Source organism: Centroberyx affinis, unplaced genomic scaffold (assembly GCF_046629955.1).
Source record: "Centroberyx affinis isolate AG114_WGS23_722 - 3 ecotype Tasmania unplaced genomic scaffold, CSIRO-AGI_Caff_v1 ptg006087l_1, whole genome shotgun sequence".
In the NCBI taxonomy this organism is placed as follows: domain Eukaryota; kingdom Metazoa; phylum Chordata; class Actinopteri; order Beryciformes; family Berycidae; genus Centroberyx; species Centroberyx affinis.
This window is the reverse complement of record NW_027283098.1, coordinates 88116-111172: the sequence shown is the minus strand read 5'-3', so window position 1 is coordinate 111172 and position 23057 is coordinate 88116. Positions and strand designations below refer to the sequence as shown.

At 43.7% G+C, this 23057-nt stretch overlaps 1 protein-coding gene across 1 annotated transcript in view; it reads left to right on the top strand.

Moving 5' to 3' along the window:
• Positions 1-6291: 6291 nt before the first annotated feature.
• Positions 6292-23057, top strand: part of LOC139638073 (nesprin-2-like) — a 31175-nt gene continuing 14409 nt past the window's right edge. The window contains exons 1-20 of the mRNA XM_071512098.1: positions 6292-6633; positions 7861-7995; positions 9157-9350; positions 10105-10186; positions 10423-10523; positions 10752-10872; positions 11050-11340; positions 11679-12274; positions 13031-13183; positions 14466-14616; positions 15508-15666; positions 16482-16649; positions 17065-17166; positions 17613-17813; positions 18581-18788; positions 19165-19277; positions 19440-19642; positions 20485-20592; positions 21342-21621; positions 22622-22948. Of these exons, the coding sequence (XP_071368199.1) occupies positions 6292-6633; positions 7861-7995; positions 9157-9350; positions 10105-10186; positions 10423-10523; positions 10752-10872; positions 11050-11340; positions 11679-12274; positions 13031-13183; positions 14466-14616; positions 15508-15666; positions 16482-16649; positions 17065-17166; positions 17613-17813; positions 18581-18788; positions 19165-19277; positions 19440-19642; positions 20485-20592; positions 21342-21621; positions 22622-22948 (4035 nt within the window). The remainder of the gene's footprint in view (positions 6634-7860; positions 7996-9156; positions 9351-10104; positions 10187-10422; positions 10524-10751; positions 10873-11049; positions 11341-11678; positions 12275-13030; positions 13184-14465; positions 14617-15507; positions 15667-16481; positions 16650-17064; positions 17167-17612; positions 17814-18580; positions 18789-19164; positions 19278-19439; positions 19643-20484; positions 20593-21341; positions 21622-22621; positions 22949-23057) is intronic.

Below are 23057 nucleotides of genomic sequence, written 5' to 3'. Positions count from 1 at the left end.
TGAGCATGTAATTTTGTGCGTTCATAACCCTCCATGCTCTGTCTGTCCCTAGGTGATGCAGACCCTGTCTGAGGCAGAGCAGGTGTGTGCAGAGCTGCAGCACAGTGTGTCGGGTCTGGACAGCCGCCTGGCTGAGCTGCTGCACTGGGAGACGGAGGCCAGGGAGCTGTACCAGCTGCTGAAGGCTGCAGAGCGACAGCCGCAGCGGGGCCAGGACCCACGAGCCAGGGTAAGATCCAGACAGGCAGGCTGGACTGCTTGCCTTGTCAAGAATAAAATAGAATTGAACAGAAAAGGACAAATCTCCAAGCAACCACAGCTGGCATCATCATATAGGTCCATTGGAGAATTGGTTGTGTGCAAAAAATTGCTAAATAACAAGCAAGCTACAAAAAGAGAGATACCTGAAGAAGATTGTTGTGGTTTGGGTGTAGATTAATCCTATAATGTTCTAAGTAAAAGTGAACAGTCTAAGAAGGTAGATTTGTTTCTATATTTACGTTACGATGACACAGTAAGCTGTCTTGTCTTTAGCCCTCATCTCTACTCCAAAACACTACGAGTTATAGCTTGAAAAGCATCAGCTCAGTTAACCTGAACAAAGAGCTGGTTTTTGGCTTTGTTAGCTAACTAACTAAAAAGCAGGCTAACATGCGCATACTAGCCACTAGCTTCTACTAGATACCCTAGATAAATTCAGTGTGTTTATAATGAGACACAGATCGTTGGCTGACAAGATACTGTGGTTAGCACAGAAATTACCCATGTCTATTCAGTTCTTTTGAGACAGTCATGTTTAGAAACGCAACAAATGCCACTTACCGAAGAGCTGAGGACCTCCAATATGGCCGCCAGAGGGTGCCACCTGAAAGCCCTAGAGTAGAAACTGCACATGTGAAAATGTATCTCTGGCTTCACTGTGGTTAAATTTAAAACAAACAAAACACAATGGATAATAACTTAAGACAAGAAAACCACAGCTAAGCTTCAGTAGATGTGGAAATATGCAATTTCTGGTAGACAGGCAAACATTTGATGAATTTAGAATTTAGAACAAGGTAATAGCTTGCAAAATAAAGGATCACTTGAATACATAAATTGTGACTCCGGTCTTGGCATAGGTAGCTGGATAATGGATCTTTTTAATTTTCCTAAATGCACATAAAGCAACAGCGATGCTGATGAAGCTCTGTGTGAATATGTTTTTTATTGCTGTTTTATTTTCACTTACTGTGTGAAAATTAAAAAGATGGTTTATTAAACACGTCAGCGTACCATCCTCTGGTGCAGTGAACCTTTGGTAAACTGAATTGTCAACCGCCTGTTTTTAGAAAGGAAAGTGTTCATCTTCTGAACTTATAAGACATATCTATAATTGCCACAAAGATGCTATATTAGCCATAGGTAGGCTGGTTTTAGCCAGCGGAAGCTTGGCTGAATTACCATTACCCAGTCACTTAAGTGATAATAATGCACTCCTATGGACCCACCAGTGTAGTAAGGGAATAGTAACTTTCATGGAGAAAATTACAGAAGGGGTTCTTAAACTTTTTCTGTCCAGGATCCTTAATGAAAACTCTCATCCTGGGACCCACACTCATTAAAACATATTTCTTCTCTTATTATGCAGAGACCAACCAGAGGTAGTCCTGTGGCCCATTTTGGGTGTTTATCCACAGTATAAGAAATTATATGGTTTCATTAGGATACTATAATATATAATAGCCTTGGAGAACTTCTTCTGTTGCACAAGATTAAATTATCACTTGTGTTAATTTCCCTGACTGAAATAGGAATGGACGATTGAGGAACCAGTAAATGTAGCCTAATGATTAGAGAAGTAGGCTTCTGACCAGAAGTTAGCCGGTTTGAATACTAGGACTTGCTGGGAAACAAAGTAAAGCTATCCCCTGCCTCAACAACTGCCATCAAGATGCCCTTGAGCAAGGCACTTAATACAACTGCTCCAGTGGAACTGCTCAATCAACCCCCCATGTATATGTTCATGGTCATTTTGTACTATAGGGCAGTAAAAATCGTACTTATTGCCCTTGACTGAAATGACTGAGGAAATGATGCTTATTAAATCCCATTTCCTCCCCCCAGGTCTTGATTTCCCGTGGTCTACAGCTGGAGGGTCAGGTGGTGACGGAGGAGCAGGACCTGCAGGTGATGGTGATGACAGGGCAGAAGAACTCTCCCATCCAGTACCTCCACGCCTCCGCCATGCAGGACCGTGTGCGAGCTGCTGTTGCTCAGTCTCAGGCCAGTAGTCTTTTTTATTAAGGGAGAGGGCAGTCCATTGCGTTTTGCATTTTCCAACAATAGAAAAGCTGAAGGGGACACAAGGTAGGAGAGACACAGGAGAGAAGGTTTTGGGGAAATTGATCATAAGGCAGCAGAGATACATATGGTTCTAGAGGTGGGGGTTCAAATCCTATATCTGGGAAATAGCTGTTAAACTGTACTGATACATCTGCTGATACACCAATCTGGACACATCTTCAGTGATCAATAAAAAACAATGAAACCACTTTTTAGACATTTGAAGTGGCTGGGAAGTTTAATTAAGCACACCTTAATAGTTCAAATATCTGAAACCTGTTTTCCCCAAGCTTAATAGGGAAGATTCATTTTTGTTTTGCTATGGGATAGATTAATATAGTATCTATTTGGTAATGTGTGTGTTTCCTATTCCAGGAAGCAGTAGGTATGCTTAGCAGCCTCGGAGCCAGGAGAGACAGAAGCAGAAGCCCTCCAGAAGAACCTCCTCCACCAAAAATCTTCATCCAAGCTCAGGAAGAGTCGGAGGAGACTCAACAGCGGAGGCTCTCAGACACTCTCTTAGCCACCAGGCAGCCAACTCAGCAGCCCCAGACACAGTCACAAGTTTCCCATCAGTACCAGGAACCCCTTGTGCCAAAGATAGTAGTGCAGGAGTACAGAGAAGAGAAGATGAGTTCTCCTCCATTACCATATTCCTACGCACAAGCTGTGACTCAGACCAGTTCGCAGTCGCCAGAAGGCCAGGCTGAGGCTCAGCCAGAGATCCCAGCTCAGAAACAACCACAGACACAAGCATTGATTCAGCAGCAACAACAGTTGCAGCAAGAACAACTTCAAAGACAGACAGAACTACAGCAGCAACAAGAACAACAGAGACAGAATGAACTTCAGCTACAGCAGCAACAACTCAAGGAACAGCAACTACAAGAAGAAGTGCAACAGCAGGAGCTGATACAGAAACAACAGCAACAACAGCAGCATCAGAGACAGCAACAACAGGTGAAGCAGCAGCAAGAACACCAGCAGCAATATCACGCTCAACAACTTGAGGCAACTAAGAGACAGGTTGAAACACAAGCCAAAGAGACAGTAGGGGCCCAGAAACAGGCTCCACCTCAACAAACAGCTGTACAGAAGCAGCCTCTAAGCCCCCAGGAGCTTCAGATTAGAAAGGCTCAAGCCAAGAAGAACCGTCCCTGGCTCCAGAAAAAGGCCTCAGAACAGGCTACAACTCCAGCTCCTCATCCAGAACAGGATCCCACTCCAGCCCAGGCTCCTACTCCAACCAAGGCTTCTATTCCAGTACAAGCTGCTACACTAACACAGACGCAACCACAGCCAGGAGAAGAAACAGTGACTCCAGTTCAAGTGGTTTCACAGCATACAGGAACTCCAAGGCCCCAACCTGAGGCACGAGCTAAGGCTACAAAACAGCCACAACAACAACAGCAGAAAGAGCAACGAAAACAGCAGCAACAGCAACATCAAAAACAAAAGCAAGAACAACTGCAACAACAACAGCGGAAACAACAAAAACAAGAAAAGCACCAGCAACAACCACAACAAAAACAAAAGCAACAGGAACAGCAACGGGCAGGACAACAACAAGCACAGCAGAAACAACCAGAACAACCACAGCCTACTATGAGACAGGCAGAAGCACATTCAGCCACCAAGGCTAAAACCCAGACTATCACCATGACTCAGCCTCAGCAGCAAACAAAGGCCCAAACTCAACCACAACCCCAAACTATGGTTCCCTCTCAATCTCAGCCAGTGACCCAAGCTCAAGTACAAACCACAAGTCTGTCCCACACTACAATGCATAGTCAGCAGTCATTAGAGACCATGTCCCATGCCAACATGAGCCAAGGTCAATCACAGACACAGGCTCATCCACTGCCTCAGGGCCCCATTAAGACACAGTCATTCAGCCAGCCACAGCCCCAACTGCAGCTGCAGCCTCAAAGTCAGGCTCAGCCTCACACATGGTCCCCAGTCAGACCTCAATCTCCTATGCAGCCACAGGGTCAGCTTCAGGCTCAAGCCCACATCCAAGCTATGGCCCAAGTGCAGACATGGGCTCAAGTCAGATCTTCCTCCCCCATGCAGGCTCATGCCCAGGCCCAGCTGCAGGCTCAAATTCAGCCTCCTGTGCCATCCCACATTCAGCTCCGTAGTCATCCACAGTCATGGGCTCCAGTCAGGCCCCCTTCCCCTATGCCGACCCAGTCCTCCAGTCCTCAGGCCCAGCCTCAAACCCATGTCCAACCAATGGCCCAGCCTCAAACCCATGCCCAACCGATGGACCAGCCTCAAACCCATGCCCAACCAATGGCCCAACCTCAAACCCATGCCCAAGTGATGGCCCAGCCTCAAACTCACACTCAGCCCATGACTCAGCATCAAACCCATGCCCTCCCAATGACCCAGCCTCAAACCCATGCCCAAGTGATGGCCCAGCCTCAAACTCACACTCAGCCCATGACTCAGCATCAAACCCATGCCCTACCAATGACCCAGCCTCAAACCCATGCTCAACCAGTAGCCCAGCCTCAAACTCATGCCCAACATATGACTCCACATCAAACTCATGCCCAATCTATGGCTCAGCCTCACACCCATGCTCAATCTATAGTCCAACCACAAACTCATGCTCAGTCAGTGGTCCAGCATCAAGGCCATATTGTCCAGGGCCAACTGCAGGCTTGGGCTCAAGTCAGAGCCTCATCCCCAATGCCAATCCAGCATCCCCAAGCTACAGTACAGCCTCCTCTTTACCCCCAGGGTTACCCCCAGGCTCAGTCTTCACCCCAGCAATGGGCCCCCAAACAAGAGCCACACAACCAGTCCCTCCCCCAGCAAAGGCATCCCCTTCCCCAAGCGTACACTCAGCATGTGGGTCAAGTTCCACAAGCTCAGGCTTTTCCAGCAGGTCAGGCTCCACAACAATGGCCCCCTGCTGGGCCCCAGCAAGGACCTCAGCAAGGACCTCAGCAAGGGCCCCCTGGGTATCCTCACATGGGGCCACCATACACTCAGTCTCAGATGAAGCCCCAAGCACAAACCCAGCCATGGGCTCAAACACAAGCCCAAATGAGGCCCCAAAGCCCCATGCAACAGCAGCAGCCTCAGATGAGACCTTATAATCTGGCTCATATGCAGACACAACAAGGCCAGGTTCAGCAACAGTCTTGGATTCAGGCACCGCCACAACTCCAGCCTCAGCCTCAGCCTCAGCAATATTCACATGCTCAACATCAGCCCCAAACTCAGCGCCACCCTCAGCCTCATATCCAAGCCCAAGCACCTTCTCAATCACAACCACAACGCCAGGTACATCCTCAGCTTCTTTCACAAGCCCAGCTCCAACCTCAGCTGCAGGCTCATTCCCAATCACACATCCAAGCACAGCCATCTGCCCAAGGAAAGCCCCAGCCCCAGTCTGAGCAGCCTCAGCCCAAGCCTCAGTTTCAACAGCCACCACCACAACCCAAACCTCAAGCTCAGTCACCACCACAACCAGAGGCTCAGTCACCACCACAACCCACGGCTCAGTCACCACCACAATCCAAGGCTCAGTCACCACCACAACCCAAGGCTCAGTCACCACCACAACCCAAGGCTCAGTCACCACCACAACCTGAGGCTCAATCACCACCACAGCCCAACGTTCAGTCACTGCAACAGCCTAAAGCCCAATCAACACTGCAACCCATGGCTCAGTCACCACCACAACCCAAACCTCAGACTCAATCACCACCACAACCCTTGGCTCAGTCACCACCACAACCCATGGCTCAGTCCCAACCACAACCCAAGGCTCAGTCACCACCACAACCAAAACCTCAGGCTCAATCACCACCACAACCCAAACCTCAGGCCCAGTCCCCACCACAACCCTTGGCTCAATCAACACCACAACCCATGGCTCAGTCACCACCACAGCCCAAACCTCAGGCCCAGTCCCTACCACAACCCTTGACTCAGTCACCACCACAACCCATGGCTCAGTCACCACCACAACCCAAGGCTCATGCCCAGTCACCACCACAACCCATGGCTCAGTCCCCACCACAACCCAAACCTCAACAGCCCCAACTCAAGCTCCTCTCCCAGCCTCATGTCCTGCCTCAGTCTCTGTCTGATTCTCCAGAGCTTCGCATCAAACCTCAAGCCCTGGCCCAGGCGCCTCCCCAGGCCTACACAGAGGCCTACGCCAAGGCCCAGGCCCTGGCCAGGAATGGCTTTGAGGAGGCCAAGCACTGCCTACAGGAGCACATCCTGGAAGCCATCAACGTCTTCAAAGACAAATGTATATCAACCGAGCAAGCATCGGTGAAAGAGGTAAACATGATTATTGATCATCATTTCTGCAGTATGATATTCATCTCTAAAATAGTAACTATCCAACTTTAAAGAAATAATCTGCAACATTTGCATATAAATACGTATGTGTTTTGCTATTCTCTATCACTGTTTGATATAACACAGTAGTGATTCAACCCATAGCCAGTTAATGAAAGCTTCTACATTTGCTGTTCTAAATACCTGGTGTCTGGTAGGTCTTGCCCGCGACAAGCAACAGCAGTTTCTTTGTAATAAATGGAAGAATTACCTGGGTAGTTAGCATGAGCAGCAATAGCCACCATGGCTGAACAGACAAAGTGCCACCTACAGGAAAAGATGTCTGGCCACAGTACTGGCCACACTGTTTGATTGACAAGTAATCAACAACAACAACAACACAGATTTTGTGAATTACTCATCCAAACTTTGCTTAAGAGCTGAAGGATCCATAAAATCCATGTAAAGAAAAAGAAAGCATACACACAAGTCAAGAAGGCCATATAGACTCATAGCCCAGCAATGAATGTGAAAATTCCATGGATCTAAATGTACGGATATTTGCTCTCTTTTATTCTGGTATCAGTTGAGCTATTAGAGGATCACTTGATTACATTTCTTGGCACTGTGGCATCCTCAAAAGGGGAGATATTTCTCACAAATTATGCTTAAATAAACATACTATTTTATTTTATTTATTTGAATTTTATCTGATAGGGACGATGCAATTTAACATTCCAATACAGAGCATGAAACTGATGTGCTGCACAGAGAGTTTATAGCTATTGCTAATTTTCAACTCTTGTCCCTAGTTGGGCTTTTACATGTACAGTGTAATTAAAATATACAGCTTTCAGTATCCACAATACACTACAGATATGGAAATACGATAAAATACACGTAGCACAATACACCAATACACATACACCATACACCAATAGTGGCCTAATTTAGAGTACAATTAGCTAAAAATGAGTACAGCTCTGGTTTGCTTTTAGCCAGCACTTAACCTTTGTTGTAAAAGATTTTATATCTGGAATTAATTTGATTTCAGTTGGTAATGTGTTCCAGAGTTGACAGCCCTTTATGGAGAAAGCTGATTGTCCAAATTTAGATCTACGATGTGGTACTCCTTCTCATGTTTCCAATTTCTCTTTCTAACTGAAATAAACTCTTTTACCCAGGAGCCAGTCTGCTCATTAAATCTGTGCCTGTCTCTTCTCCCAGGAGACTCTGAGGACCCTCGACCCAGAGTTACTGGAGGAGTTCCTGAGAGCGGCCGAGGGCATGGAGGCCTTCTGTACCCCCTTCCAGCTCCGAGACATGGAGTTCTTCACCCAGTCTGTCAGGACGCAGTGGGAGGTAGGGCACAATCTCACTGTGTGGGAATTTGAGTTTAGAGATTTTAATTTCTGTTAATAAGGGAATGTTCACACACTTTAATGAGACAAAAATGAACATGTTTGAGCCTTCATCATTTGGAATTCAAGTGTCAATACTTGCTTGTGCATGTCTTGTAAAACATAAGTGTACTAAAACATTTGCAGCATTTTGTGCTTTCGTCAGTGTTTGAATGTCAGTAATTTGATTGTTCATGTCTTGTAAAGCGTTTCTGGAATAAACCTGTTAAGGCATCTTATGTTCTAACATGTCATGCTATTTTATTCGTTTCATTTTATCACCCAGGCCGTGAGAGCTGAAATTTCAGGCTCTTTGCAACAATTACGGTTTGAAGTAACAAGGAAAGACTTTAACACAGCTGCTCTGCAGTGTGAGAAGCACTTAAACTCCAGATTAGCAGGCAAAACACAGGTAGCCAAATTGCTCAAGATAAACTCTTGACGGGTGTGCTTTGGTGGATGGGCAGGCAGCCAGCCTATCAGCTCTGCTTTTCTAACCTTTTTCCCCCTTCTCTTTTGTATGCCTTCGTGGAGATTGTATCAAAGAGACTTGGTAAATGCAATCTTTCATTGTAGTGTCTCAGTTGTTTTAGAGAGTGCTGTTCTTGTTGAAATGTGTATACAATACAGTACAGTATGATGCTATTTATTGTCCTGAAGGTAATTTGGTTTACAAGGCCAGCACAGAACACATAGTAAACATCATACACAATACAGTAAGCAACATATAAAACAAAATTAACAAGCTCAGATGAAATTCTATATAATTAAATGTAAAAAGCAGCAAAACAGACATCACATAGCAAACTAAAGAAGAAAATATAATCTTTTTATTCTTTCTTTCTGTGGGCTGCTGCCATCTGCGGGGGTGGGTTGTGTGTTGCAGAATGTTTGGATTTGCACTGCCATTTAAAGTTTTTCTTTTCACCAAATGTGACAGGGGCATGCATTATATGGTGACAGTAATGGGTAAAATTGAGACAGAAGAAAGAAGAAATGCATGTAATACACTGAAACTGAAAAAGAAATCAGGTTTGAGTTGGCAGTACAAATCCTCTGGAAGTAAATGTAGTTGTAACCATGCCAGTGTGCTGACTGTCTTTGCTCTGTCAACATTAACCAGGCTTGCTTCTCGGCGGAGGGCAGCCTGGCCCAGGCAGGGCAGCACCTCGAGGCCCTGAAAGAGCTGTGTGACACCCTGAGTCCTGAGGACGCCCACCGCCTGGCCCAGGCTCAGCTCCGGGAGTGTGAGAAAAGGCTGGCCGCCATCCAGCGCCAGTTCAGTGGAGACCAAGAGGCACCACCCCCTGTTTCTGGGTGAGGGGAGATGTTACTAATTTAGTGTGCTTTAGTTTGAACGGTTATGTAAATGCCTTGCATTTTAAAGCTGCACTACACAAGATTTGTAAGTAGAAATACACCTATCTTAATCGCAGTGCCTACAACAGATAAGAGCATCCCATCCCTAATTTTTGAGAGGCTGTGGTTTTGCTGTAGATTGTCCAACTTAATTTCAGGTGTTGGTATGGACACTGCTGGACAATCTTCTCCGTGTGCAGGAAATTCAAGAACAAAATACAAAACTGTCTCCTAAACAGCAGTGAGCGAGCGTGCCGTCCAGAGAAAGCTAGACTCACCAATGATGTCTGAATTTGAGTTTTTTTTTCCACATTACCATCCACTCAGAAGACAAAATTTAGAAGTGCACAGTTTACTGATGTCATATTAGATCATTTCTGGGTAATGAAGTCCTCCAAACTTCCAAAAACTCAAACACTTATCTCCCAATGCCTCTTGGGGCCGCCAAAGTGGGAGGTTATCTTGTGCAGTTTTAATTACATTCTAAATGTAATGTAAAAGTAATCATTTTATTTACATTGTGTTTCATTGTGGAAATACTAGTAGGTGCTTTTATTGGTAGATTTCACTTGTCATTCAAATAACTGTAGCATCAATTCACAATTCACCAGCAAAGTTAATTAAAGACGGGTAATAGTTGATAAAATAGAGTCAAAAAGAGAGAACAGAGAGATGACTGATGCTCACAAGTTATTTCATTTATGTTTTCCAGGATCCCTACTGACCTCAGTCAGGATCAGACCCCACAAAAGGAGCCAATGAAAGCTGCTGACAAACCTCAAGTCTCCACTGAGGTATGCCTTACTTCCATGGAAACTATACATGCATTTACATTAGAGTAAACCTTTTTTATCCAGGTAAAGTTTGCTGAGCATGCTTGTTATTCTTTAACAATATCCTGCTTCACATTCATACAGTTATACACGTTCATACCAGTACAACCACTGTCTTCTAATGCTGGCCGCTGAGCAGCTCCACTGGATCAGTTTTAGATAACAGATATTGCATTATTACTCTTTTCGTCTGTCAGGTGTCCCAAGTGACCGTGAAGACAAGCACTGTGGAGAGGAGGGAGGTTGAAAAGCAGACATCTATAGAGGAAGATCTCACCAGAAAGGACACTTCAGAAAGGTAGACTGAATTTACCTTATACTTAAACAAGTCAATCTAGTAACAAATCACTAGACAAATGATGTTCTAATTCAAATGTACTAGTTATATATATACTTTATGGTGTTATTAGCACAGTCTAAAAAAATAAATAAAATGCAATAATATTGCACACATTATGTAGATTGCTCAAAACTGTTTAGAGGTGATTTTATTCAGTGTTCATCTTTGTTTGTTTCAATTCCCCAGATATGATAATTGTAAGAGGACCTTGCAATCCCGACTGGCTAAAAATGAACAGAGCATCCAAGATGTTCCCTCTGACTCTGTCTCTCTTAAAGGCCTGCATACACGGCTGCAGGAAATACAGGTACAATGCAAGTTTGTCTGCACATAATCAGAAACTAATATGAGGTTATGATTGTAATATTTTTTTAATGTCTGGATTTTACATTTGGTTTTGTTTTTAATAAGCATACCTTTTCCCTAGCAATGTTAAAGTTTGCTTGGCAATAATGAATCCTGAATGGAATTCCTTGTTTCCCAGTTCTTGAGACAGGAGACGGAGTCTCTGTGGTCTGACTATGTAAACCAGTGCTCTCAGGCGACTGGGAGCACCGGTCTGGAGCAGGAGCGGGTGGAGCTGCAGGAGCAGTGGCGCGGCCAGCAGGTGAACCTGCAGAGGAGAGGCAGCTCCCTGGGCGCCGCCCTCCGACAGATCGACTCCACCGAGAACCACATGGTGGACTTCACCGACCGCCTGGACCGCTACCTCCGACAGCCCAAAGACATCACCGCCTTCACACTGGCCAACACCAACATGCTCACCGATATCAAGGTCTGACATCAGCGATGCAGTGTAGACAAAAACACTCTGTACTTAGCTCAAGCAACTGAAGCATGAAAAAATGCACAAATTGCCCTTGCAACACAGTCTTAGTGAATCTAAGTCTAACTTGTCAAACAGAAATCTTCCCTCAAACCTGTGGATTTTCTACATCTTAGGTGTGCCGTCTCGTTTGACAAATTAGTTTCAGAAAACCTATCTTCTCTCTTGCCACCCAAGCTGGTTGAGAGTATTCATTGTTAAACCAGCTGTCAAATGTGCCAAACCTGTAGTCTTTGTTGAAAAACCTCAACATGTTTCCGTTTATGCTTCCTCTCCCTTTGCCACAGGAACTGGAAGACAATATCCAGAGTGAGCTGGACCAGCTGTCCCGGCTGGACTCTGAATCCAGCGACCTGGACCGCAGAGACCGCTCCCCTCTGTCCCGCGAGGTGGAGACCCACAGAACCAGTCTGGACCAGCTCCGGCAGCAGGTCCGGAAGAGCGAGGCGGCCGCCCGCGCCCTCGACCGCTTCCTCATGTCCCTGCGCACCGTGGACCAAGACGTCTCCGGGGTGCAGGGCGCCCCCTGTAGCGACGGCGCGGTGCTGCAGGACTGCCGCTCCAAGCTGGCTCTGATCAGGCAGAGCATCGACAGTCTGAGGGACAAGGCTCCCCAGCTGGACCTGCTCCTCCAGGGGGCCAGGCTGACGGTCACCAGGGACGGGGCCCCGGCCTCCTGCCTGGACATGGTGGCTGCGCTGGGGAGGAGGGTGGAGGAGGCCGACGGCGGGCTGGCCAGCCAGCAGCAGAGCGTCCAGAGGGAGACGGAGGGTAAATCCCTGGGCCTGAGGAAGAGGACGCTGCTGGGGGAGCTGAGGAAGCTGCAGGAGGCGGCCGAGAGGCAAGGCCTGAAGGAGCCCACCATGCCTGCTGTGCAGCAAAGGTGTGTGTGGGCTTATGATGAAGTTCTTATGCTTTACTTTTAACACAAATATGAATAAATTTTTCATGTTTGTGTGTACTTAGCTTTGGGGATGGAAGTTTTCAGGTTGTTTTTTTTAGGATGTTAAGTTTTATTTAACATATTCTTCTAATGGGAGAATACAGATTCCGTGCCTCTTACTTGAGTTGTGTGTTCCTTATTACATCTCTGTATGATATTCAATAAAAATCATTCAATAGGTACTTTTTCTCCTTCAGGAGCATTCAAATGCATTTGAAGAAGCAGTACAGAAAACATAGTTATCGTTCTGCATGTAAACCCGAGATATCATTCAGAACATATAGAGATTAATTTATATTTATAATAATAATAATAATAATAATAATAATAATAAACTTAATTTCATTTTTCATTTTCTTTATTTCATTTTTCAAAACCAAAGTTAGTGCTTCACAGCAAGGAGCAACGAATAAAACAAGTAGTGCAAACTAAAAACTGAAGGTGCTGTGAAATAACATAGCAAAAAGGTAAAAACACAAATAAATGACGATATATAAATCAAAATCTCACAGAAAATTTAAAATTCCATAATGAATGGGGCATTTTGGCTAAAATCAGACTAGCATTAAAGGTAAGCTTTTCGATTAAAGTATGTTTTGAGAAGTGATTTAGAAGATGAGACTGACTGACCTGAGTGACATAACTTCCGTAAGTAAAGGCTGAATTCCTAAATTTATTTGAAAATCCTGTGTGTAGGCTTCGTGCCCTGGCAGACCTGGAGGCCCAGCTGCAGGCCCGGCGCTCGGAGCTCCACAGCCTCCGTGAGCTGCAAGGGAGGCAGGGAGGAGAAAACCTCCTGCAGGAGCTGGACACTCAGTGGGAGGAGACGCAGGGAGCCGTGGCTGACAGGTAGAGGAGGGAGGAGAGGAGTAGAGGTTCAATAAAAAAATAAAATAAAAGGAATGAGGGATTACGTGATGTGTATGTAGTGTGTGTGTTCACGTTCACACACTTTCTATGAAATAATGGGATGACATAAGAGTGAAGATATGTGTGTGTGTGTGTGTGTGTGTGTGTGTGTGTGTGTATGCCCGAGTGTGCAAGTGTTGTGTATTCCATTATACAGAGAACTGTAAATGAATGAAATCATGGCCTAAATATAGCAAATAACTGATGTTGCATCTCTGCTTTCACTCTCATATCGCCCAGGATCTATTTGGCAATGTGTAACCTAGTCGTAGACCAAGCAATAAATACATTATTACATTTTTAAACAATGCATAAACAGGTGTAAAATCAATATATATATAAAAAAAATATGCACAGAGATAAACAAGACAGTTTAAGACAATGATTCTCAACCTTTTTCATATAAAGGACCCTAATTTAGTTCACATTAGGGCCACAGACCCCCATTTGATGAGATTTTGTCTCTTGGACCCAAACCCACTGAGCAATTTTACGTTGATTAGACGTTTAAAACACGTCTAAATGGCCATAGCCGTCTAGGCTAAATTAAGTTTAAATGGGGTTGAAAAGTGAAAGTTTATTAGATGTCTATACATAGACAATATTATCCTGGACTATATGAGAGCTACTTATAGACGCAATGTTGAAATTACTTCTTGTGCTCAGATAATTATCTTGTAGGCTAGTCTACAGGACTTCTCTGGTGCATATTTTTGGTATTTACAGATGTTTATTCATTGTAATAATGTATTTACTGCTTGGTCTAAAATAGGTCTATACATAGCCGTAATGATCCTGGGCTATATGAGAGCTAAAGCATAGATGCAACGTTGAAATCATGTCTTTTGCTCAGTGGGAATCTGAGAATATTTCTATTATTAGATATTATTTTGTCCATCTGTATTGTAGGCAGAGAGATAACATTGAAACTATCATAAAAATAGTCTTTCTTCCACATTCTCTAATTGTGTTAACTTCTTATAAATGAAATAATGGTAAGTTTAAGAATTCATCAGTTAGCTGGGGACCCCCTGGAACCACCTCAAGGACCCCAGGTGGTCCCCGGTCCCCCACGTTGAGAACCACTGGTCTAAGACGTAGACATTACTAAACTATCACTTTTAAAGCCTATGTAGCCTAATTTTAGCCTAGACATCTATAACCATTTAGACGTCTTTTAAACATATAAAATGCTCAGTGGCTTATGTTTCTCTGGCTGCAGGCAGGAGCAGTGCAGCGTCCTGATGGAGCTCCTGAAGAAGTTCCAGAGCTGCAGAAGCCACCTGAGCAACACCATGCAGAGAGCCGAGCAGACCATCAGTGAGCAGGCTTCCTACATGGGCAAGGACAACCTGCAGAGGCTTATAGCCAAGGTGAATGGACAAACATTCATATATTTAAACCCTCTTTAAAATGACTCTGTCTGCATCTAAAGTTTACCTCTGTACACTATCTGTGCTGAGAATAAATGATAGTTTACACCAGTGATTCTCAACCTTTTTCATATCAAGGACCCCTAATTTAGTCCACATTAGGGCCACGGACCCCCATTTGATGAGAATTTGTCTCTCTGACCTAAATCTGATGATATCTTTTATTGCTAGATATGATTTTGTCCAGAATTCCATGACTATCTGTATTGTAGGTAGAGAGATAACAGAGAAACTATGATCAAAACAGTCATTCTTCTACATTCTCTAATTGTGTTAGCTTCTTGTAAATGAAATAATGCTGAAGTTTAACAATTCATCAATTTGCTGGGGACCCCCTGGAACCCCCTCAAGGACCCCTGGTGGTCCCCGGACTCCTCGTTGAGAACCACTGGTTTACACATACAGATACAGTACACTTACAGTATTAAATCAAAGCATATTTTAACTCATTTCATACAACAGTGTAATCCAAAGTGCTTTACAATTATGATTAAAACAGTTCAAGATCATAAATAAGACCTCCAACAACAGAAACAATATAACCAACATCATAAAGGAACACAAGAGCAGGAGAAGTAACATTTAAAAAGTGTAACAAGTATGATTTATATAGAAAAACGAGGAACATATTCAAAAGTAGCAGTATTGGGTGTGTTTTAATCTTGGATATGTCACTGTTGTCTACAACACTGGTGAAAAATCAATAAAAAGATTTGAGAAAGAAAGAAAGTTTACTGTACACACACACGCACACAGAAAGTTGATTGAAAGTTGTTCTCACTGTGTGTTTAAGCGTACTGTTTGTTCACATGTGTGTGTGTGTCTGCCCAGGTCCATGACATAAAGGAGGACCTGAGCGGTCTTGGGGAGCGAATGGAAGAGATCCGAGGCGTTTGCAGACAGCTGCAGTCCCACCTGAAGAAGATCCCGGACTGCAGCGAGGCTCCGTTCGAGGCGGAGGCCGACGCGCTGGTGGACAGCTGGCTGGATGTAAGGATCTGTGGGGGGAAAGGAGAGACAGGAGGGACTGAATGAAGCAGAGTGTATTTATCAGTCCATACAGACCTATTTGCTTATCTTGTACATCAAGGGAAGGAGAAAGACTATAGAAGGATTTCATAACCCTTGAGACAATTCTGATATGGACTGTACCAAATGGGGTGCAAGTCAAGCAAGTTGGAGTTTCAGTTCTACAAACATTTCTTGGAGGCAGGGTCTGGAGGCAGAAATAATCTCATTGGTTGATTTTCCTTAGTGGGCGGAGCCAAAGAACCACAGCTCAGAGCAGAAGTTAGCCATCTGGCAAAGAGTCTGAATATATCTACAAATTATGAATTCTAATTACTTTGTTTTTCATTAATTCATGACCATACCATTCGTGATGTTGAAGGTCAGCAGCTAGCTAACTAGCTTACCTAGATAGCTATAGGCTAGTATGGCTAGTTTGAACTTGGAAGGTCAGCTAGGCTAACTAGCTAACCTAGATAACTTAGTATGGCTAAATTGCATTTTTTCAGTTAGTATCAAGAGGGTTGGGCTTCATAACATTATCTCTCTTACCTTGTGCCTTTTTCACTAGGCCTCAGTCTAACATTATTTAGCCAGAAAAACTGTCGTTCTTGAATTTTAACTCAACTAATGAGATTTTCTCTGCTTCCAGAGCAACTTTGCCTCTGAGAAATTAAACTTCAATCTGCATAAATCAGTATAAAGAAGGTAGTCCTAATGTTTTCAGTTGGTGGTTAGAACAATAAAGTTTTCGCTGAACTGGATTAAACTGGACATTGCTTCTGTTGGTGCGGCAGGTGACGGAGAAGACAGACGCACACATGGATAACCTGCAGGTGGGGCTGGAGCTGTGGGAGAAGCAGCTGATGCTGGGGGGAGAGGTGGACGGCTGGGCCGGGGCCAAACTGGCTCTGTTCGCAGAGAGCCATCCCTTCCACAGCGAGCAACAAGTACTGGCCATGAGGGTAAGTTTCCATAAATGCAGAATTCACAGTGCATCACAGGCAGGCTGAGCAACCTCCCACAAGGGGCTTATTAAAAATGAATAAAAAAAAAAAAAGAGTTGGCAGGAGTAGGAAAGTTGATTGTGTCTTTATCGTTCAACCTTTCAGTCTGCAAATCTTTTTCAAGATACAAGTATAAGGCCTAGGATTCTATGCATCAAAAACATGATGGATGGAAGGAAAATATTTTAGCCCTCCTTTAACCATCTCCAAACACAAACCTGATTAGAAACGTACCTGCCAAGGACTAGTGGGCTAATTCTATCCCTGATCTTTCAAAGTTCAATTTCTATATGTGAACTAATCTTTTAAAAACACCTAGAAGTTTTGATTTTTTTCTGTTAAATGCTAGACTTTTGCTCTCCATGTTTTTTAGGATGAGATCCATGACTATGAGGAGAACATAGAGCGTTTCCATAAGAAGTCTATAGAGATCCAGGAGATGCTGCAGAGCCAGGAGGCTCCGCTGGAGCTGCAGGTGAGTGGAAAAATTATTTTATCCCTTTTGCTATTAGTTTTATCAATACACATTTATTATGAGTGATCCACATTCAATACACACTGCCTACCATCTGTATTATTGTTATTATAGTGTATGTGTCCTTCGTACAGTGTTTTAATGATTACTGCTGTAGCTGTGAAGCAGATTGCCTCTACTCTACTGTACACTACTCTGTTCTACTCTACGCTACTCTACTGTACTCTACATTACTCTACTTTGCTGTCCTCTACTCTCCTCTACTCTGCTCGGCTCGGCCTGATGAACTTTACAAAGTTTGAACTGAACTTTCCTCTCCTCTCCTCTCCTCTCCTCTCCTCTCCTCTACCTTTCCTCTCCTCTCCTTTTCCCTACTCTGTTCTGCTCCACTCTAATCTACTGTTTTCCACTCTCCTCTCATCTCGTCTCTGCTCCTCCACCCTCAGGTGATGGAGACCCAGCTGAGGAAGAGGATGGAGCAGGTGAAGGAGCTGTTCACTGACAGCACAGACGTCTTTGAGGAGCTGATAGCTGTGAAGAAACACCTGGCAGAGAAGATGGAGGACTGCCGGTCGGCGATAGAGAACATCCAGTCTTCCCTCAGCAAGGTGACGGCTTCAGATCCTCAGGCCAACGCCCAGATACAGGTAAACAACTTAACTCTGCTTAAAGATAGATCGATAGATACTGTGGATAGATAAATGTCAAAATCAGAACAGAACATAATGTAACAGAACAGCAGGTAAAAGAATGTAACGGATGAGAATGGAACACAACAGAATAGAACAGAGCAGAACAGAATGTAACAGAATGTAATGGAACAGAGTAGGGCAGAACAGAATGTAACAGAAGAGAACAGAAGAGAACAGAATGTAACGTAATGGAACAGAACAGAACAAAACAAAATGTAACAGAACATAATGTAACAGAACAGAATGTAACAGAACATAACATAACAGAACATAACGTAATGGAACAGAACAGAATGTAACAAAATGTAATGGAAGAGAGTAGGGTAGAACAGAATGTAACGTAATGGAACAGAACAGAACAGAATGTAGCAGAACGTAATGTAACAGTACAGAATGTAACAGAAGAGAACATAACAGAACATAACGTAATGGAACAGAACAGAACAAAAGAGAATGTAACAGAACATAATGTAACAGAAGAGAACATAACAGAACATAACAGAACATAAAGTAATGGAACAGAACAGAACAAAAGAGAATGTAACAGAACGTAATGTAACAGAACAGAATGTAACAGAAGAGAACAAAACAGAACAGCACATAACGTAATGGAACAAAACAGAACAGAGCAAAGCAGAAGTAGAGAAGTAATGGAACATAAACAGAACAGAGTAGGGTAGTACTACAATATCCACCATGTTCCCTGCTTTACATGTCATCAGGATCTGTGTGAGGAGCTGGAGGCCCAGGAGGAGCAGGCGGAGGCGGTGCTGAAGGAGGTGGGCCTGGTCTCCAGCGTGGCCAACCCTCAGGTCCTGGAGGCTCTGTCTGCAGACTGCGGCAGGCTGAAGGAGGCCGTGTCCCACACCAAGGACATGATCCACCTGAAGAGACAGGAGAGGGAGAAGGGACTGGTCAGCGTTATCCAAGGTTAGGGTTTGATGATGTGTATGGTATCTCCCTCGTTCCCTTCCTTCTTCCTTTTTCTATGGTGTTCCTGCTTCAGTAGATAATATATGGTGAAGAGTGAGAGGAAATATGAAGGGCAGAGAGGGTGATATGCAACAAACATCATGAGTCTGACTTGAAACTAACAAAAAAAAAGTTATATAAGTAAGAAGTTTAAAGTAAAAGTTATATTTTTGTGAAAACGTATCTTTAACTAGGAATCATCACACCTTAGCTATGAAGAAGAAAACGATACGTTATTGCCATGAATGCGCTGTAGGACTGGACAGAATCTATGCATGTTATCTTACTTGATGATATTTTATTGCAATACTAATATTTCTTCATATTCCCTCAGGTGAAAGCCAGTTATTTGAGCAGTGGTTCCAGGACTTGCAGCTGTCGGTCAACGAGTGTTTTGAAAACCCAGAGAGCAGAACAGACGTGGAAACATCTCTGCAAAGACTGGCTGTGAGTTATTGGATGGATGGAGGGAGGGATGGATGGATAGGTAGATGGATGTAGTGGTTGATTCCCTACTTCCAGTTTCCCATCCTGTTCCAGATCTGATTGTGATATGATTTAAAACCTACCTAAGATGGGTCCTGAAACAGTTTGTCCCCTGTCCACCAGGGTTTCTTGGCATCCAAGGACGGAGAGAGGCGTCTGGACCAGCTGAGAGATCAGCTGGAGAGAGGCAGAGAGCAGGTCCCTGCCCAGCAGCTGGCCCAGCTGGCCGACTGGCTGAAGGAGCAGCAGGAGGAGGTGGCCACGTTCAGAACCCACTGCCTCAACAGGCAGAAACAGATGGAGTCTGTCCTCAGCACCTTGAACAGGTAGATGCTAGCTTGGTTTCCTTAACAGGGCTGAACAAGGCTAACCAGGGATTATGCACTTCTACTTCTACTATACCTTTAAAAGGTCCATCTTAAGTAATTTAGTCTCATATTCAGCCTTCAGATCTTATTTTTCTTAAACCAAGAGAAAAATTCTGCCAGTGAGGAGAGATAACTCCACTTGTTTCCAATGCAGTTTCACTTGTTTCAGGAATAGTGTCAGTATGTTGAAACCCGTCAGAATAAGGCCGATCACTGCACTGCACACAGAAAATGACACTTGATTCTACAAAATTCTTGAAACAAATTGATTTGCATTGGAAACAAGTGAAATCAGCTAACGCCATTGGCAGGTTTTTTCACTTATTTAAAGAAAATTATGATTTTATGACTCAACTAGAAGGGCACTCGGAGAGCGCAGACCTCCGCCAAGGTTTGTGCTATTATTGCTTGCTCGTGAGTCGGATCCGGATCCACTCCAAAATTTAATGGGTTCTTCTTTGGTCCATGCTACACCCTTCCACAAAGTTTCATGAAAATCGGGGCAGTAGTTTTTCCGTAATCCTGCTGACAAACAGACAAACAAACAAACGGCACTGAAAACATAACCTCCTTGGTGGAGGTAATAATAGACTAAATGACTTGACTGATTTTTGTGTGCAACAATTCAGTGAAAATTCAGTCACATTTTTCCAATTTACCTGTGTATATAAATGGTTAAGATTGCCCAAAAACAAAATCTAAGCTAATGATGCAGTGTCATAAGATTTCAAATTTTCACAGAAAATCTAATTGAAATTAAAACTGTGACTGTAATGTCTCTTGTGTCTTCTGTTCTCCAGTCTACAGGAGCAACACGATGGCTTCCGTGAGTGGCTGCAGACCAAGGAAAAACAGTCTATGGAATCAGACCGAGTCAAACATCTTCTCAAAGATCTTCAAGATGAGAGGTAATACACCCAAGACTGAAAATATTCCAGCTCACATACAGTACAACACCATTTATTGTCATGAGTGAAACATACACAACAGTGTTACTGTATGTGAGTGTGCACATCATACACAATTCTAAACAACACATTCACTTTCACAACATTCATGGTTAATATACTCATATACTCAGTGACCTGGTGTTGATACATATTTAAGGTAAGCAATTCATTGCCAAAAGTAGAAGGCTTAAAAATGTTAATCCACAGAAAAAAAAAACAGATTTCTAAAGTAAAAGTATCAATACCATAATGGAAAAACACTTCATTAAAAGTAAAAGTTCTGCATTCAAAATAAGTAAAAGTACAGAAGTATTAGCAGTAAAATGTACTTAAGTATCAAAAGTAAAAGTCCTCATTCTTTCAGAGGGTTAAATTATTGAAGCACTAACCTGTAAGAAGTATTTTAATATTGTCGGTCTGACTGCTCCATATACTGTTGGGGAGTTTAAACTGTAACAATGCAACATATTTTATGAGCTTATCATATAACCTTATTCTGCAAAGTAACTAGTAACTCCAGCCGGCAGATAAATGTAGTGGAGGAAAAAGTACAAGATTTCCCTCTGAAATGTAGTGGAGGAAAAGTAGAAAGTCTCACAAAATGGACATCAAGTAAAGTGCCACTGCTAAAGTACAGTACTTGAGTAAATGTACTTAGTTACTTTCCACCTCTGTATATGTGACATTTGTCTCTCCCCATGTCCCAGTGGCAGAGCCGAGGGCCTCAGTGAGCTGCTGGCCTTGGTGCGCAGGCAGGGCGTCCGAGCCGACAGCCTCCTGAAGGACGGAGACAACCTGCTACAGCGCTACCGAAACCTGGAGGCCCGGCTGCAGCAGCAGGCGGAGGCCCAGAGCGCTGCGGAGGGGGAGTTAGACGGTTTTAACGCCCAGGCTGAGAGCACCAGGGCCTGGATCAGAGACCTGCTGCAGCCCCTCACCTCCCACAGCGGAGAGACCCAGGCTGAGGAGAGGAAACACACAGCGCAGGTCAGTGAATAGAGGTTAAAACTGGAGAGAATACAGAAACCAGCATCAGAATTTAAAGAGAAGGTTCACTCAAAATCAAATAAAATAATAATGTATATACTTTCAAAGCTTTTGACCAAATTTACTTAGTGCTTTTCTGTCTTTTTCTCTTCTGGCTGGGAATTTTTATAAGTCCCTCTGAGATTTTTTTGTCTTACCTGCACTGTTGGTTGTTTCTTTTTTCTTTATTCTGGTGTCTCTCATTTTGCATCTAAACTAAACCAAACTAAACTGAAGTAAACAAGGCACACCCACTCTGTTGCAAAGGCAAACCAAACTAAACAACAAATAAAATATGCTGGTCAGATGAATCAAGATCATAGGAATAATACAGTATATGTAAATTGTTTTTAGTGTGGATTTGTCCTTTTAAATTAGAATTAAGTATATTTCATTTCAAGATCAACTTGAAGCTCATTTGCATGCACCAGGACAGTGAGTATGGTAAAACATAGGAGGAAATACATGATGAGATGAGAATCTGAATTTAAAGGAAAAGTCAACTCACTCAGACTAAACAGAATTGAATTTAGTCCACAGCTTAAGAATGGTCAGGTCAGGTCTAAATTACTTTTGACAGTTTAGATTTTAGGCATAAAGTATGTAAATTGTATCTTAGTGTGAACGTATATGTGAGTGAACGTATAGTTCACTCACATATACCAATAATTCTGGAAACTAGAATTTATAACCTCCTCTCCTCTCCTCTCCTTGTCTCCTCTCCTCTCCTCTCCTGTCCTCTCCTCTCCTTTCCTCCTCTCCTCTCCTCTCCTCCTCTCCTCTTCTCCTCTGACTCTCCTCAAGACTGTGGTTGTACTGAGCAGCTCCTAGGTGTGAATATGTGTATCTGTATAAATATGAAGCTGGGTGTTGGTGGAACAGAGCCAGAGAAAAAAAACAGAAAACAAGCAAAAAATTCAAATTCAAAATTTTTCAGGATTTTTTTCAATTTTGTTCCCAGGCCATCCTGAGCTCCAAGCCTGAGGGAGACTCTAAGGTGAACAACCTGAGAAGACAAGGCCAGAGTCTGTGTGACAATGAGGACCTGAAGGAGAGCAGGAGACGAGAGGTTCAGCAGACAGTCAGAGACACAGAGGAGCAGTGGAGGACGGTCCTGCAGGCTGCTGAGGAGGCGCTCAACAAGGCCGAGACACAGGCCGTCTTAGGCAAGGACTTTGATGCTTTCAAAACCCAGAATGAAGGCGTCCAGTCCTGGATCAGAGACCAGAAGCAGAAGCTGCAGTCTGTGGGTCACATGCAGTTTGAAGAAAGGCTACGGATTGCACAAGTGAGTTTAAAATTGCTTGTCAATCAATTTGTCCAGCTTAATTTGTGCAGTACATCTTTCACAAAAGCATTGCAATTTGGTTTTCCTTACAGTGGAAAATTTTAAGGAT